The sequence below is a fragment of the Protobothrops mucrosquamatus genome, unplaced genomic scaffold (assembly GCF_001527695.2).
Source record: "Protobothrops mucrosquamatus isolate PMUCROS unplaced genomic scaffold, P.Mucros_1.0 scaffold2397, whole genome shotgun sequence".
Classification (NCBI taxonomy): domain Eukaryota; kingdom Metazoa; phylum Chordata; class Lepidosauria; order Squamata; family Viperidae; genus Protobothrops; species Protobothrops mucrosquamatus.
Genome location: NW_015388471.1, coordinates 21,952 through 38,715, shown reverse-complemented (window position 1 = coordinate 38,715; position 16,764 = coordinate 21,952). Strand labels below are relative to the sequence as shown.

The 16,764-nt window shown below is 35.5% G+C and overlaps 1 protein-coding gene across 1 annotated transcript in view; it reads right to left on the bottom strand.

The window, feature by feature from the left end:
- TCF4 (transcription factor 4) overlaps positions 1 to 16,764 on the bottom strand; it is a gene marked incomplete at its 5' end in the record, with an annotated part of 53,558 nt that overhangs the window by 35,417 nt on the left and 1,377 nt on the right. The window contains 6 exons of the mRNA XM_015824872.1: positions 865 to 1,068; positions 3,269 to 3,342; positions 5,671 to 5,749; positions 8,036 to 8,103; positions 11,043 to 11,175; positions 12,240 to 12,373. Of these exons, the coding sequence (XP_015680358.1) occupies positions 865 to 1,068; positions 3,269 to 3,342; positions 5,671 to 5,749; positions 8,036 to 8,103; positions 11,043 to 11,175; positions 12,240 to 12,373 (692 nt within the window). The remainder of the gene's footprint in view (positions 1 to 864; positions 1,069 to 3,268; positions 3,343 to 5,670; positions 5,750 to 8,035; positions 8,104 to 11,042; positions 11,176 to 12,239; positions 12,374 to 16,764) is intronic.

The following is a 16,764-nucleotide window of genomic DNA, read 5'->3' as shown; positions in this document are numbered from 1 at the left end:
TCACTATAACACTTCTGCAGTCAACAAGATAGGAAGTCTCCCTCTCACGCTCCTAGTCAATGACATATTGTAATGGTGTGTGGAATGACTTTGGGAGGAGGGAGGAAGAGATGCTGCCTAGGGAACAATCAGATAAAAGAAGGGCTAGCCTGAGGTTGCATAAAAAAAATCCTATTTTCTCAGGCTGTAAAAGAGAGGGTGGGAGATTTCTACTTTTAGACTTACAAGGTTCTGTAAATGCAGCCTTATAATAGATGAGACTTAGCTCCTCTTCTGGTGCTTCCTGTCTAGGCTTCCTGGGAAGGCTGATTCCTACTTTCCCCCCATCTCTTCTTGCATGGATAGGGAGACTAAGCTCCTATCCAATGCCATACTTCCCCCCATTTGCAGACTTTGACTGATAGGTTAATTCTAGAAACATACCTAAGGATATTCGTTTGCATTTTCCCCAATCTTGTATTTGTGCCAAATATATTTCAGCTAAAAATATTTCAGAAATAGATTTTAGGAAGGACTAATGCAACAGATTAGCAGCTTCTTGCTAAGCAGCTTCTTTAAAAACATGGGCGGAACATATTCTAAGCATAAATCCCGTAACTAAAAAAAAAAAAAAACCTATACAAGAAAAATCAAAGAGATGCATTTTAACATATACTATGAAAGAGTAATTATTGCTTATGCAATAGAAATAATAAAGGTAGTTACTTTGTCATAAGTACTACACTGCCTTTCATTTCTGCAACTCTAAATTGTACTGGATTTAAAAGCTTAGCTAAAAAAAAAAAAGTTTAAAAATCCCAACCGTGCATTATTTAACATTATTTTTTAAAAAGAAATCTGTAGTGTTGAATCTTCATGGCTTACCATTAGTGAATGTCTATTGGCTGAAAGAAGGCCTGTCCCATATCCTGATCCAAGACCTCCCATAGCTCCATTATGAGAAGGGCCTATTAAGCTATGGAGGTCACTATGACTACCAGGCATGGCAGTTGAAGGCCCCACTGCATGGTTCCGGAGAACATGAATAGCATCGTCCAGTCTTTCCAAGCGGTCTTCTATTCGGCTTTGCTGATAGTTCATGAAAAAAATAAGAGAGCATCAGAAAATTTAACAGGCTGTCTCCTGTTTCAGCAAAACTCACAGAAATGCATTGCTACTGCTCTGTGTCAGGCAGTTGAAGCAGAAGACAGTTGCTTGTCGATGGGTTGCTTCTGAATCTGTTTCAACTTTATTAAGAGTGTTTTGATTATTTTTTGCTTGTTCACCAAAACACTGTAAATGAAACAACTGACATCCTAAAGTAGCCTGCTGGGATACTATGAATGTTCTGTTTTCATTTTCATGGGCAAAACAGGCTCACTGACTCCTCATGAACATAACATCTATAGCACATTTGTTGCCCCAGGATCCTGAAATATTTTGCGTCAGAAATATCAAATTGCCATGACCTTTTAAATTATTTCTGCATGCTAACTTCTTATCCAAGGCTTATTTACTTCTCAATGCTTTCACTGGAGCTGTGAAAATTATTAAATGGAATTCTATGATCAAAACTAGCCTGCATTCAGACATATATTCCAATATTCAAAAGGAAGAATAAGAAAAATACAGTATTTTAGGGTACAATTCATTTACAGCACAGGTTTTAGAACATCAGAGCAATTTAAATAAGTTAAATTAATACATTGCTGGCTAGGGAATTCTGGGAATTGAAGTCCATCCATCTTAAAGTTCCTAAGGTTGAGAAACACTGGTTATCTATCCTTGTCTGTGATACAAACCCTCATAGGTTTTTTTTAAAGAAACAATCCCTTGAAATCACCAATAGTTTTTTGATTATTTAAAGTGCAAAGAATTATGGTGGGCATTGTTATTTTTTTTAAGGGCGAGACTTAAGATGATATAAGGTACAGCAATGTGTCTGGTTATATTCTGCCAAAATTCTTCATTATACAATTCCCAAAAATGTTTCTGAAGTGGCTACATCATTTTTACTGAAACCACATGGGAAAAAAGACTAGTGTCAACATACTTATTTAATATATTATGCAATGCTCAGTGGAAAAACACTACTTAATTTTCACTTAATGGAAATGGTGATGTTCCTTTCTTATTCCAAATGTGGCTTCTATATTAGGACCATTGTACAACTGAAGCTTCTGACTTTCCCTTAACTTCAGAAATATTTTCTCACATAGCATTGGGGCCACTTGTGGAAATGTATTCTTTGAGGAAGTCAAATCCAAGGCATCTTTTCTCATGACACTAGCTGAGCGACTCTTTGTATAGTGGCTTTCATTGAAGGCATTATTCATTTCATCTTGGCAAGCTTTGATTGTTTATATTTGTACTACAAGACTTATGGGGAAGATGCCAATATTAAGCTACTATCATTAACCTAGGGAAGTAGGTGTTCTCTCTTCTTACCATGACTTCATTCTGGAACCCAATGTTCAAACTGAACTTGAATTTTTAATTAAGCCCACAGGCTCTAAAAGGCAGTCTTGACAATTTTGATGGGCATGTATACTGAAGAACACCAATACAAGGTTATCTCTTGCCAGAAATATTACCATTAGTATTGGCTCTTATACTGATGTTTTGGAAATATCACTTGGTAGCAGAATATAGTTTACGTAGTCTGATATAGTTCGATGAACTAATAATAAGCTATGATCCTCTCCATACATCCTCTCCATACATCATCTCCCCTATGGTTCTAAAAGATATTGAGAATGTTACATTACTCATATATGTAATGCATTGAAACTGATGAAATAAGAATTAAGAAAAGCTTATTATACTATCTTTTTTCCATATGCAGTTAAGGCTTGGTCATCTTCCTGGCTAAGCAAGATCATCTGTTCATACTTCCATTTTCATATGGAAAAGGAACCCTTTTTTTCAAAATACAATATTTACATTCCCTGATTAGGCCACTCTTTGATTTTGCTTTTTAAAGAAGCTAAGTTTTATCTTCTTGTTTTTTTATATATATATAGATTCCAACTTTACACAGTTAATCTTAGACAGCATGCCATATTTCCATGTGTGGTATTTTACTAGGTAATCATTGCTGATATAATTTATGAAAAAGAGTATATAAAAATCTGTTGTGCTTTATGGGTGGATCTCCTATTTAGAAATGATCAGGAAAAGAGTGCACTAATTAGTGTTGTGCTCCATTAGGAAAATGGATAGGAAAAAGTAGACAGCAATACAATATTAACAGGTACCGTAATTAATAGTTTGCCATTGAAAAACGTACCAAAGAATGTAAGGGACCTTCATAATTGGGAGATGATGATGCTTGCCCTCCATTTCTAGACCAAACAGCTGTTCCTGCTAATAGTAAAATGGGAGTTACCACTAGAACTATGCAAACAAAATGCTTTTTCAAAGACATTGAATAATACCATAGATATGTACATGCGATTTCCCAACAGTCATATTAAACCACAGCTCTTGTGCAGAACTTTGAAAACAAATATTTATTATGCAGCCACACCCAGAAGCCACATCATGTCTCCAAATTGCATGCCAGCATATAAGATTTCATCTATTTTGCAGTTGTGCATCAAAAAGCAAGTAGAAATTCATATATTTTAAAAAATATAAAAGAATTGTAGCAAGATGCTGCTAGTCTAACCATAGCAGAAGACATTATCAATAATTTTCATTTATTATTATCAGAGAAAAATCTATGGCAGGTTTGTTGGTTGATCTATTGGTCTGTATGCAGAGCACTGTTTTTGCTTAAATGTTTGCATTCAATGTATTAGCTGAAGCAATTTGACTGTAAGGGTTCCTAAAATGTAAACTCTAAATTCTTGTAACTGATAGAGATTGTTTCCTCTTCTGTTTTATTTAAGCCTTTTCAAACTACTATCATCATATTTATTGCTTTTAAAAAAGAATAAAATACAAGTGTCAATAGTATAATATATTAGTTTTCTAAGAAAATCTCACTGAGTACTCTAGGATCAGGTGGAGTTTTGCAAACTCCTTGCAGAATGTGTTTGTGAAGTAAAATAATTTAGATATTGGAAAAATATTTCTGGGTATGGTACAATAATTCACTAATTCTGAATAACTATGAAGACAGAAAACTTTTTCCTAGCCCATTTATGGCACAGTCTTTTTTCATCAAGAAGAATCATTGGGACATACATCAGTCTTCTTTAACTTGGTGTCCTGTAGCTGACTACATCCCTAGCCAGTCACTAGCCACACACAGTTGCTGTAATACATCATAATTCCTGGTTGGGCGAAATTAATATACATGACAGTAACATACTAACTTTCAAATCTAAATTAAGGGATTAATTACCCAGAGGTCCTTTTAGATCTTAGATGATAGTTTATCACTCTGTGATAGTAACAAAAATAATATCATTTTGGAAATGGGCAGAATGATTCAGATTGACCTTTGCTGTCAAGATATTCTTGTTGACCTTAAATATGTTTATGGAATAACTATTTAATTTAGATGATATTTTTCTTTTCTTCTCTATTTATTTATTTATTTATTTATTTATTTATTCTCTATTCATTTACACACACAAGTATATACACACAATCAGTCCCTCAGCCATATAAACTTTGCTGCATGAAATTGAAATGCTTTCCAGACACAAGACAGATCTTCTTGAACTTCAATTGGTATTATTTTTCCCGATAAGATAAAACCTGATAGTAACTCCTCTCTTCCTGCCTGTCTGAACCACAGGAAGTAAGGCTGTGAGTTTGCTAGATTGGAAAATGTAGCGTACATGATGTTATGACTAAACCTCTAAAGTCTTGCTTACTCATGAATTAAATATTCAACCTCTTTAACCTTAGTGTTTATTCTCCAGTACCATGTAGGAATGTTTTGTTTTTGCCATGAAATCACCCTTGGAACAGGTTGAACTATAATACAGGAATAAATTAATAATGGAAGAGGAGAGCGTACATTAGAAATAGTCACACTTTCCTTTTAGCAATTCATATTTCCTCAAAAGGAAGAGCTTAGATAGAGGAATCGATTTAGGCTTAGATATATTCAGAGTAAACCAATTAAAATTTATGTGTCATTACAAACTGACAAATGTATTGACTAATTTTAGATCCAATCCAATGTATTTTATATTCTATTTCCTTAAACCTTTGGGAGAACCTAAGTCCAGTAATAGTAATGGTTCCCTATTATTGTTGTTCATTTGCAATAATTCTTGAATTCTTTTCTGCATGGGTTGATTAATCTATTGTGTAATGTCCATGTGATTAATGCATGGATTCAGAAAACAAAACAAATGGTCTACACATAGGGATGTTCAGAAACCAAGTTGAGTCTTCAAGCATCAGGGCTGTTTAATATTCAGCTTAACCCTGAGTTATAAAGCATACCTGAACATACCTGGAACCTGAACATATCTGGAACCAGCCTGCACACTTGTACAGGAGGACAGAAGACTTTCTAAGACTTTCCCAGAGATCTTTAACTACCTTCATGCAATACTGGTGTTTTACTAGTAGGCCCCAAGTCTTCCCGAAATGTTAAGTAGGTGGCAGTCTGAAATTGTTTCTGAGACAACTGAACTTTCTGATCATGCTTAAAAGCCTCATTTTAAAGATTTTCTTGCTATTTCATAAATTAACTGTTTGGTAAAATAATTTTAACCACAATACCTGAGAGAGAAGGGGGTGAACCAACCGGAGTTGAAGGATTTGATGAAAAGCTGTTGTTGGTATGATCTGGAGAGTAAATCTTTAAAAGAGGATGCAGAATTAATCTAAAGTCACTTGGAATGGCTACAGACAGAGGATTGGCACTCTTCATTATAAATATACTTATGACTCATAAGACAAAAAGGATGCTATGAAGAATATGAAACCACTATGATAAAAAAAAAACATTACGAAGAAATAAGTCGGTTGTCATGAAGGACAGCTAACGGGACTTTTTTTTTTTATCCCTTATATTTAATTATCTTAGTAGGTTGTCCCAAAGATGCTTTTTCCAAAAGGCAACTGGACTTTGTTTTTCCTTGAAGACATTTTGTCTTCAAGGAAAATGAAATTCTTTCAAGGAAGACTCACTCAAGATCCACTTCTTGGATGAGAAGCGAAACGTCTTCAAGGAAAAATGAAGTCCAATTGCCTTTTGAAAAAAACATATTTGGGACAACCATGATCTGGATGACTGAGAATCTCCATAAACATCTTAGTAGGGTCTGTATATTCTACAGTACTAAAAATGTATTTGGTGTATACTGTACATATAAATGGAAGAAAAATCAGAAAATTACTTCAATCTAAACCAAAAACCTTAAATTATTACAGGAATGAAGTTTTGGAGAAAAAAATATTGAAATATAGCATAGTGGAAAATACTTATTACAGCAAACTCTAAAAAATAGAAGATGGAAAAATAATCCTGACTGATATGTACAACTGCATATATGGCTGAGTAGGCATATTAGAATTTATAGTTAAGATTCTCAAGGGTTCATCTGCTTAATACCCTGAATAGATAAAACTTCTGTGACCATTTGGGACCTGATTAGAAATCATAAACATCATTAGACTCTTATCTTGTCAAATTATCAAAACAGACCATGCTGGCAACTCATATTGGCCACTATTTAAGCTGAGCCCGTGAACTTTTCCTTAGGGTTCTGCAAAGGCAATTAAATTAATTAACCCCTTGATCATCTCTCAGTTAACCAATGCCTCCAGGCACCAGTTAAAGTAGATTTTGTACTGTATCCATTATATGGGAGTTGTGCTAATTTTTGTCTTAGCTGGACATGGAAAACATCAATTCTCTTGAGAACTCACTGGAACCCCCCTCTGCCCAGAAAATACATTACAGTGAGAGTTCGTTTAAAAGTCAGCTTAAGTTTTAATTTGTAGAAATGCACTGTATATATACTTAATGGATTCTTACCCAAATTGGAGATGGGAAATAAATAGAATGAGTGGCCACTGGAAGTCAAGGCTGACTTTTAAATATCAATCACTGCAGCAAAACAGATTGAGAGGCCCTTTGATCTTTTACCCTGACTTCTGGGAATCTGCTTTTCCATATGCAGTGCCTGAGCAGATAGTATATCATCCAAATTACTGAAAGATGTGAACTGGGAATGACGGCACAGTTTCTGATTATAGATTCACCACCCCACCAGGAAGTGGTAATTCTGTGAAAAGGATTCATAAGCTTGGTCCCTGCCTGCATGGGTGTCTCCAAGGAACTATGCATAGAAAAGCAGGTTCCTCAAATTAGGGAGCTGCCCAAAGTCCTCTAAGGCTAAAAAGGAAAATTCAAAATTCAAAATCCTATCCCATCTCAGTGAGGCTTACTCCCCTTTACTAACGGGAGATTTGAAAGACACAGTTGAAGTAATTTGACATTGAGATAGGGATAACATTTGAACACTGCCCACCCAGTCTCTAAGATAAATATACAGCAATTCAAATTTCAAGGAGCTATTCAAATTATTCTATCTATCCAAATTAATTATGGTCATGGATTTGTCTCAAAGAACTTTACAACTTGTTTCTATGATGTAAAACAGGCATCTGAATCAGAAAGTTTAACATTTTCACAAAACCGTGCCATAGTAAACAATGAGTTCATTTAATGACTGTGGTGTTTGCTAAATGACCATTTTACTACTATTATGACCATAATGGGCAGACTCCGTTACAATTGTAACATGAGGATTACCCGTAAATAACATTGATTTAAATATGGTTTAGGCTTCAAATGAGACAAAGCTGTACTTGGAAGCACTACAGAACAGACCTGGCTACTGAATCACGTAACACAAGTTTCTTATGATTTTTAAGTGAATGGAAAACTATAAAGCATAGCTTGCAATTAAGAACTCATCTTGAATTATCCAGATTTTCTAGAGCTGTATATACAACCTTAACATGCTTTTATTCTAAATTATTTTAACTGGCCATGATAGATTTGTGTATATTTGTGTATACTGATTCCAACCCAAGTTCATGCTATTCCAATCATCCAAAGCAAATACTTTCTTACAGATGCAAGTGCTTTTCCCAGCGCATCGCCTGTCTGTGAACTTCCTGTGGCTCCGCTTCCTCTGCTTGCTGAAAAATAAACCCCAAAACAAAAAAACACATATGAAGACAAAAAATAAATCTGTTTTCCATACACTGCACCCATATGCATAATTCAGCTGCATTTTAATGGTGATTTATACTAATCATAATTAGCATTACTGTTATTAATTATGGTGGATTTCATACATCTCAAACATACCTCTCATATTTCATGTTCCAAAATGTTTTTGTTGCAAGCTATTTCAATATAGTCTTCTTTCTGTGGTGAGTGAGATACAGAGCAGTGGGCCTTTGTACAGTATTTATCTGGCATTTTAAAAAAAGGGAACTGCAAGGCATCCTAGATTTTTATTTTGCCATTCTCTTTTAGCTAAAGAACACAGGGCCTTATTTAATTGCCTCCAAATGTATAGAGATGGGAGACACAATTCTATATTGTGTCCACCTCAAAATAAAGACTTACTCATTGCCTCTACAGTATCCTATCTTTAATCATACTGAGGAACCCAGATGTCTTATGTCAGTCCTTTGAGGCAGATAACATCAGGAAGCAAAGGCCACAAGAATTATTATAATTATATCATTAAAAGGTATAATAACAGAATCTTGAAATCCTGACTGAGATTTTCTTGATCTCCTCTTATACTAAAGGAGAAACCAAACACGACAATCTTGAGTTTTTTCCCCTCACCTCCTCCTGCCTATCTGGGCTAAGTAGAGGTTTGCACAACAGTTTTTGAATTTGTTCTTCAAAGCCATCTCCATGCCTGCTTAAAAACTTGGATCAAAATTACTCCAACTAAGTCATTCTGAAAATCTGAAATAATCTCTCACTGGGAATATCTGACTTTATACAGTTGATATTATGTTGAAAAATAAGAGGGGGAATATTGCCTTGAGCTTCAGTATGAAAGATGACATATCATCTAATAAGTAAATAAATAAATTTCACAGCCTGCTTGTCAAGCTCAAGAACCAAGAACAATACATGGAGTTACTTCTGAATAGTTCCTTTATTGTTGCTTGCCTACAAACAGAATCTTGCCAAACTAAAGCAATATCTGCCCTAACTATAGATATATTCTGTGAATTGCTACAGAGAACCCAACCGTGCTTTCTTCCTGCCCACCAGATATTCCAAGCTCAATGTCTCTTTGGAAAAAGCCCCTCCCTCTTGCGTCTCCAGATTACATTCCACTACAATGCTTCATGTAATATGCAAAGGTAACAGATGGGTTTGCATAAGATAATTCAAACATTATTTGAGTGATCCCATTGTGATTCACACATAATGCCAATGGAGTGGGGTCAAGAAAACTGCATGCATTTGTCTATGAACTCATCAGGAACAGAGCTCAATTCAAAGACGTTACCTTTATGGTGTGACCTCAAGGCTTGTGTTCTGTCCAACCCAAGTAACATCATCAAACCCATAGCATGAGGGAGCTAATAATTAATCCCATCCTTTTAAATGTACAAAAAAATCTATACCAGAATGTTAAATGCAATTATTTCAATAAGGGTGAAATTATAAAGGTGATATTACAATAATTATAATCCCCATATTTCTGGCATAATGTCTAAATAATCATCTGCATTAATGGACTTGTTTCTGAATGCCCTTTTTATAATTGTATGAAATCTTTTGTATATGCCAAGGTTACATAAAAATTGTCCTATACGTGCTTCACAGTCTTCACTGGCAGGAAAATAACGGTTTTGCAATCGAGAGCTAGCTATACCAAGCCCCCCCCCCAAAAAAAACAGGATTAATTTCGGTTAATAAATGCAACATCTAGCCTGTACACCAGTCTCTAACTTGAATGGGAGCAATAAGTATATTCAGGAAATAGAAAACTTGAGCCAATTTGATATTTTCCTCAGATAAGATGTACTGACACAGCAGGATAAAATTCATGTCCCTCTTGTGCCATATGACAGTTTAGCACCCCACTGCACTGGAAGCTTAACACACTAGTAAAAAAATTAAGTGCAGTATTATGTGACTGTTCCTATAATAAAATCACAGTAAAACCAAGGCTTCAAGGGAAGGTGCACATCATGTTCCCACTAAAAAAGCCACATACTGCTATGTATCTTGCAATTCAAAAATGTCATTTAAAGTGAGAGTAGAAAGTGGGATTAATACATGAATGAGGAGGTTCTTCTGGACTAATCTTTAGCATATGCTACATTAAATCTTTCTTAGTAAGTGGCTGCTTAAAGGCTCTGAATCTTTGAAAACACACAGAAAATACTTTGCATAGATTGAAGCATCACTTTAAGTTAATATCTTCCAGGTTTTTTTTTTAATGCCTTCGAATCTGTGTGGACTCCTGATGACAGCCTGGACCAGTCCATGTATTTATCCAGGCAAGATTTTTGGAAGTGATTTGCCTTTGCCTTCATCCTGGGGCTGAGAGAACATGACTGGCCCAAGGTCATTCAGCTGGTTTCATGTCTAACGTAGGACTAGAACTCATGGTCTCCCAATTTCTATCCTGCTGCCTTACCCACTACACCCAAGTGCTTCTGTTTTAATATCTACCTGAGCAATTTCCTTTTGCTTGTCTGCAATTTTATCTTAGGGTATCACCAGTTAACAATTATTTTCTGTTCAAGTTTCTGTTTTTTTCCCAGATTGCAAGTTAACTTTGAGATAGCAGCCAAGAATGAAATTTAATAATACAAGTTTAATTTCTTGGAGAGCAAAATCAGACCAGGCAAATAGAAGGGGCTGGATTATTCACAGATCAAACTCTAATCCTACACTCTTGTTGACTTGAGTTTCTAATCAGTATAGCAAGAGCGCCAACCAAATATCCTTTTTAATCTGCAACTACATGAAAAGCAAAGTTTTCTTCTATAATATCTGATCAGCTCCACAAGCTCTTTTCCCAAAAAACAGATGAGGAGAAACTGACAGGACTTGCCTTCTTCAATTTAGTAAGAATCCTTCAACTCACCCATTATACTTTCTGTTCCATTTGCCGGAGGTGTACAGGAAGAAGCACTATAATGGGTTGTGCCACTGCGATGGAAAGTGGACATTGGAGGAAGACTGGAATTGATGTCTGCTGAGGAGTGTGATGGGTAGCTCTGTGGCACATAGCAGGGAAAGACAACATTTCAGTTAGCAAGTAACTGCACAACAGTTGGTTCTACAGAGTTGCTGGCTGATTTTCTCATTCATTCATTCATCAAATTTATATAACTCACATATAGGTGACTGGGCAGCCTCAAAAAATTTTAAAAATCCATCATATAATAAAACCCATTTAAAAAAACTATTCTACCCTCCCTGGCAGCAACAACACAATCATATCTGCCACTAGATCGGCTCCCTCTCCATTCATGATCCTCAGACCTGCTGATGAAACCCCTTTTTAGGCCCTTTCAGAAAAGCAACAGGGTGTAGGCCAGTACCTCGGAAGAATGGTGTCCTATAAAGAAGGTCCATTGTACAATGAACCACTATTTTTAGGAGATCTCTTATTGCCTGTAAACAACCTTGATCATCCAGCTTGGATGGAAAGGTAGAATATAAAAACGCAGTTCAGTGACATCCCTCAGGGGGACTTTTGGGGGGTTGTACCCTTGTTTCATCCTAAAATCTCCGCTATGTAGCTGAGAGACCCACAGGCGTAAGGTACAGCATGACCTGTACCAGAAGCCCAGCAAAACATAAGAATAGTGGATCAAAGAACAAAACTCCATTGTAAGACTGCAAAAATTGTTCACATTTATGTCAGTGAAGGCTGTTTTAAAGATTGTCACGCAAAGAAGCATCTTCAAAGGGAAAAAAAAAAGCATCCTCAAGACGGTTCTGCTGTAGAAAGTTAGCTCTGCTTGGCCTCCTCCTCATTTTGCAATTAGGACTTAAAGTCTCACACATGTGGGGAAAAAAGGTTTTATTTTTAAACCATGAAATGTACAGAGGTGTCTCTCTCTGTGCGTGATGTCCATGAAAAGACAACAGACTTCATTTTTTAATTCTGCTTTTGTCAAATAGTTTTCTTTTAAGCAGTGAAATCCACGGGTCTTCTCTTCCAACAGAGATAAAAATGGGGGTGTGAGAGAAAGTGGTTTAAATTGTTTAATAGTTTGCCTTCTACATTTGTGGCACACACAGACTGACACATAGTGCTGATTAGTAATCTTACCAAGCGGTCATGAGGATGAAGACTGCAATAGCTACTGGACTGTGGAATATGAGATGAATTGCCCAACATTCCTCCGTATCCAGGAGGATTCATTCCACTGGATGAGTTCCATGGATCACTGCTATGGTGGCCGTCTGTAAAATGTACAGAAGAAAATATGGCTTCTCTGAACACTCAGTTCTCTGACTAACATTCTGAGGTTGTGTTTTTAGTAAATGTTAAAATTAGCATTCTAATAGGGTCTGATGAACGCCTTATGTGTCACGGTGTTGGATAGCAGTTTACAAAAAAAGACAGCAATCACAACTGGGAAACTGTGTTATCAACCTTCGTCACAAACATTTACACCAATCTTATGTAACTACATGAGCATGATTAAAAAAAAGTTTTCTAAACAGGAGTGTAAATGACATTTCTGAAATCACCACTGATTAGTCGGAGATCATTTGTGCTATTTTTTATCAGAAACCCATATAGTTGTGACCTATATTGTTATTAATCCTTGCTTGATAAAACTGGAACCTAACAAGTTTTTTTTAAAGAGCATTTAAATAAGAATCTAAGTAGATTCTGTCTTTTATTTTAGCACATAAATACATAAATATTTTGATTCCAGGACTTGGCTTCTTGGCCAACTACATATCCCAATGTCGTATATAAAATATTTATGAATCAGAACAGAGATAAGTATGATTTAGGGAGCTGCTCAGAAACTTCTTCTGTAGACAGACATTTTACCAGCAAACGCTAATTGGAAAAGATACACATTTCAACTTAAAAGAAATTTGTCTCCAGAATTTTGTCATTTCCACCTTTCAGTTGATGAACCCTTATTTTTTTAACTGAGATGCTTGGCTTAGGGGAAGAATTGAGAGATAGCTAAAACTACATTATGGTATTATGGTTATAGATCAAAATACAAGGATCAACTAAACTGCACTCATTATTTTGCAATACATTTAAAATACGTTATGAGCTATTTTAAGATAAGGCATAAACACAGCTATTTTCTTCTTGACAATAAATTGGTGCCTAGATTAACAAAGCAATCTAGAGTGTATTATTTGAGTTTTGGTTATCCAGAAGATATCTAATGTACTACTCATCAGGTGATCCAAGAATATGCAGTTATGCGTGTCCACATGAAAAGTACAATAAAGTCAAACTTTCAATGGTATAAGACACAAGGGTAAGTTTTAAGGCTCTGGGGATGTTCCTGAATCTTCCCTCCAATATCCTTGAAGGAAATTAAATCAAGGAAGCGTAAGCACAGTTTAAAAGTTGGAAGTATGGTTGCATATCATATTTGTGGGTCAAATGTGACGCTCTATCTGGTCACTGGAATCTAATAGTTTCTGTTGAAAATTTATTTGAATGTAATCCAAAACTCAAATCAACAATGGAGAAATCTGAAGCATCTTCTCTTTGATCTCTACTTTCAAGAAGACAGCAAACTGTTAACAAGCATTAACTGTCAACAAGCGAGACCATACAGAAAGTAATCTTTAACTTAAGTTGGAAGTATTAATCCATGTCTACTCTCTATCTTTAATAAATCTATGTCAATACATTGGGTCATAATGGGCAACATGAAACAATTTTCTCCAAGATTTTGACTGGATTGCTCATAAGGGGTAACCATCTAAAATTTAAATAAGGAGCTGACCAACAATAAATATAGCTAGGATGTAACTGACTCCTCTAGCACTGAAAAATGATGCAATATCTTTAAAGTACCTTTGTCATTCTGTATAATGTATCTGGTATGTGTTTGCCCTCTAAGAGGCATCACTTCCAAAATGTGTATGAAGTGTGATATTTTTAGCACATTCTAATTTTTAAAGCTGGAATTCACTTTCAAATTCATGGTGTGTAAACTTGATCAGCACTAAAGAAACTGATCTCCCCTTTTTTTTAAGTGTGCTGGTTCTGATTAAAGTTCTGGAGAGATTACTCATTCCTAGAGTGACCAATGAAATACCTTGGCTAGCTTACAAAGATGATGTGAAAGTGATAGCTTCCCATTGCTATTTGTTCTAATTACCTGGTATTCAGTAATATACTCTAATACCCCCTCCTTTTGTTTTTATCATCAAAACAACAGAATGCATCTTTGGTTAGACTAAAAAACAGTAACTTGCCCAAAGCCACATACTGAGTTGGCTAATTAAATGAGGATCTACATGGAGGCTTGTCCATTAGATTCAAATACTCTAATCACTATGTAGGTTATAACTGAATTCATTTAGCTAACATGGATAACAGTTACTGATAGACACATTAATTATGAATTTCTGCCTTTTGATAAACTTCCAACATGGACATTCCTTGCACCGTTGACCTCTGCAGGGAGAATATAGCCATTTGATTGGTCTGATTGGATATCTAATGAATCCATGTGGTTTCCAGAGGATGCTTGAGGAGTTTCCTGTGGTCTTGGTTGGCCTAATTGAATCCTGAAATATAGAGGTGGCTGTGCCTTTTAGCAAGATTGCTCATAATGAGCCTCCTCTATTTTCCATCTAGGGGCCCCATCCTCCACTTAGAAACTTTGGGAGATGAAGCAATAGATTGGCAATTGCATACAACCAGAGAAAATATGACTGAAAATATTTATAAACTCAGCTTCAAACCTACATGATGAGTAAGAGCAGCAAAGTGTCCATGTTCCATTATTATTATGATATAGGTTGGTGACCATGAGGGCAAATTTGACCAACAGTTGAAAAGAGATACTTTGTTGAGACTGGAAAACCAAACTTGGGAAATAAGAAGCAATAGCAAACTTTTCAGTTAGGATTCAGCCTCTGATATGGGAACGAGATTGCATCGGTTCCTGTTGTTGATGTCTTGTAATGATGTCTTGTCATGGTCCTACTGGATCTCTCAAGTACCTTCAATACTATTGATCTCTGCTTCTTTCTGGACTATCTGTGAGGGTTGGGAGTGAGGGAAACATCACACAATTCCACACAGCTGGGCAAAATCAAGGAAACACAGATTTCTGTTTATTGCTAGTTTGGGGGTATATACAGAATGTCAAAAACTGCAAAAGAAATTTTCCACCCTCCTTCATAGTGCTTTCATTAAGGTGGAGTCTCTTTGAAGTATCTGAAATGTTTCTTCCTAGATTTCTGGCCACCTGGGTTGAATCCTTGTTTATATGATAAGCTGCTGTCTTTTGATTGTTTATGTCTACTCTCCCTTTTCTTATGAAAGGCTGAATTTTGCTCCCAGAAAAGTAGACCCAGGAGGTAAAATGAGGATGACACGATGCTGGTGATGTTGTGGATTATGAACTATTCTTGTTTAAATTACATTTTGGGTGCTTTAATTCTAAATACTATATGTAGGAATTGTAGCTACTCAGTGTCAGTCTCTAAAACTCCAAGCAATGAATAAATGTGGGAAGCAATAGTTGTAAACAAATCTCTATACTTTAACAAAAGGAAGCAGCAAAAGAAACACAACATTTAAAGAAGCTAGTACATAACAAAATGGGTTATCACAGCTTAAGTTCACTGTGGATAAGTATTATAAATCACACAAAACTGTTTTAGTTTCAATTTTTGTTTTTCCCCTAATTGTTTAGTTTTAAAAAGATATTATATCTCATCTCTGCTATTGGTAATTTTTCTTGTTTGCCTGACATGAAGTCATACAGTTTATCCTTCCACTTCTGGCATTTTCTTTTTCACTCTGTTGTATTTATATATCAAGCTAACTATCAAAACATCTGGCTGAAATGATCTCTCATTCATTAATGAAGTTGGTTCTGAACCTACTTCCTGTCAAGTTAATTAGGTGACAATGATTGCTGTGAAAGGTGGTGAAAAAATTATTCTCTGGAATTAAAAAAAGTATTTTCCAGAACATTCATAACGCCAGTTATCTGCTAATAAAAGTGTCTGATATCTCTTCCACAGAGATGCAACAGAGAAGATAAGCAAGACATCTCTGAGAAATTAAAATATCTACAAAAATAGTTTTGCTTTACCTGATGTCCTTTATGTGGTTGGTCCAAAATTCTAATAATTTGGCTTCTTTTCAGTTTTTGTTCCCCCCCAACCCTCTCATTATTCTATTGATTTCTATCTTGATTTATTCATTTTTTATTTTAGTGTATTAGTTTTCATATGTTGTGAAAAGTTGTATATGTTTGTTTGCATAAATACACAAAACACTGTTCATATATTACAAAATGAAACTTAGCTAATGGATAACAACAGATGAACTGAGTCAGAAAAACTCAAAGAGAGAAAGCATTGGCAAATGCCCCTAATTATACTTTAAGCTTAATTTAGCTGAGAAGATTTAAAATGCAAAGTCAATGAAGAAAAAATGATTCAAAGAAAAAATATTTATTTTTAGTTATTTTGTTTATTAATTTTTTATGCCACCCATTTCCCTATAAAGATCTACAATTTAAAGGAAGAAATAAAATCTGCACCAAATTTAAGAGGAAGGACAGTGAGAGTGGATGAGACAAATTAAAATTCTTGCCGATCCCCCCCCCCCCCCCCCC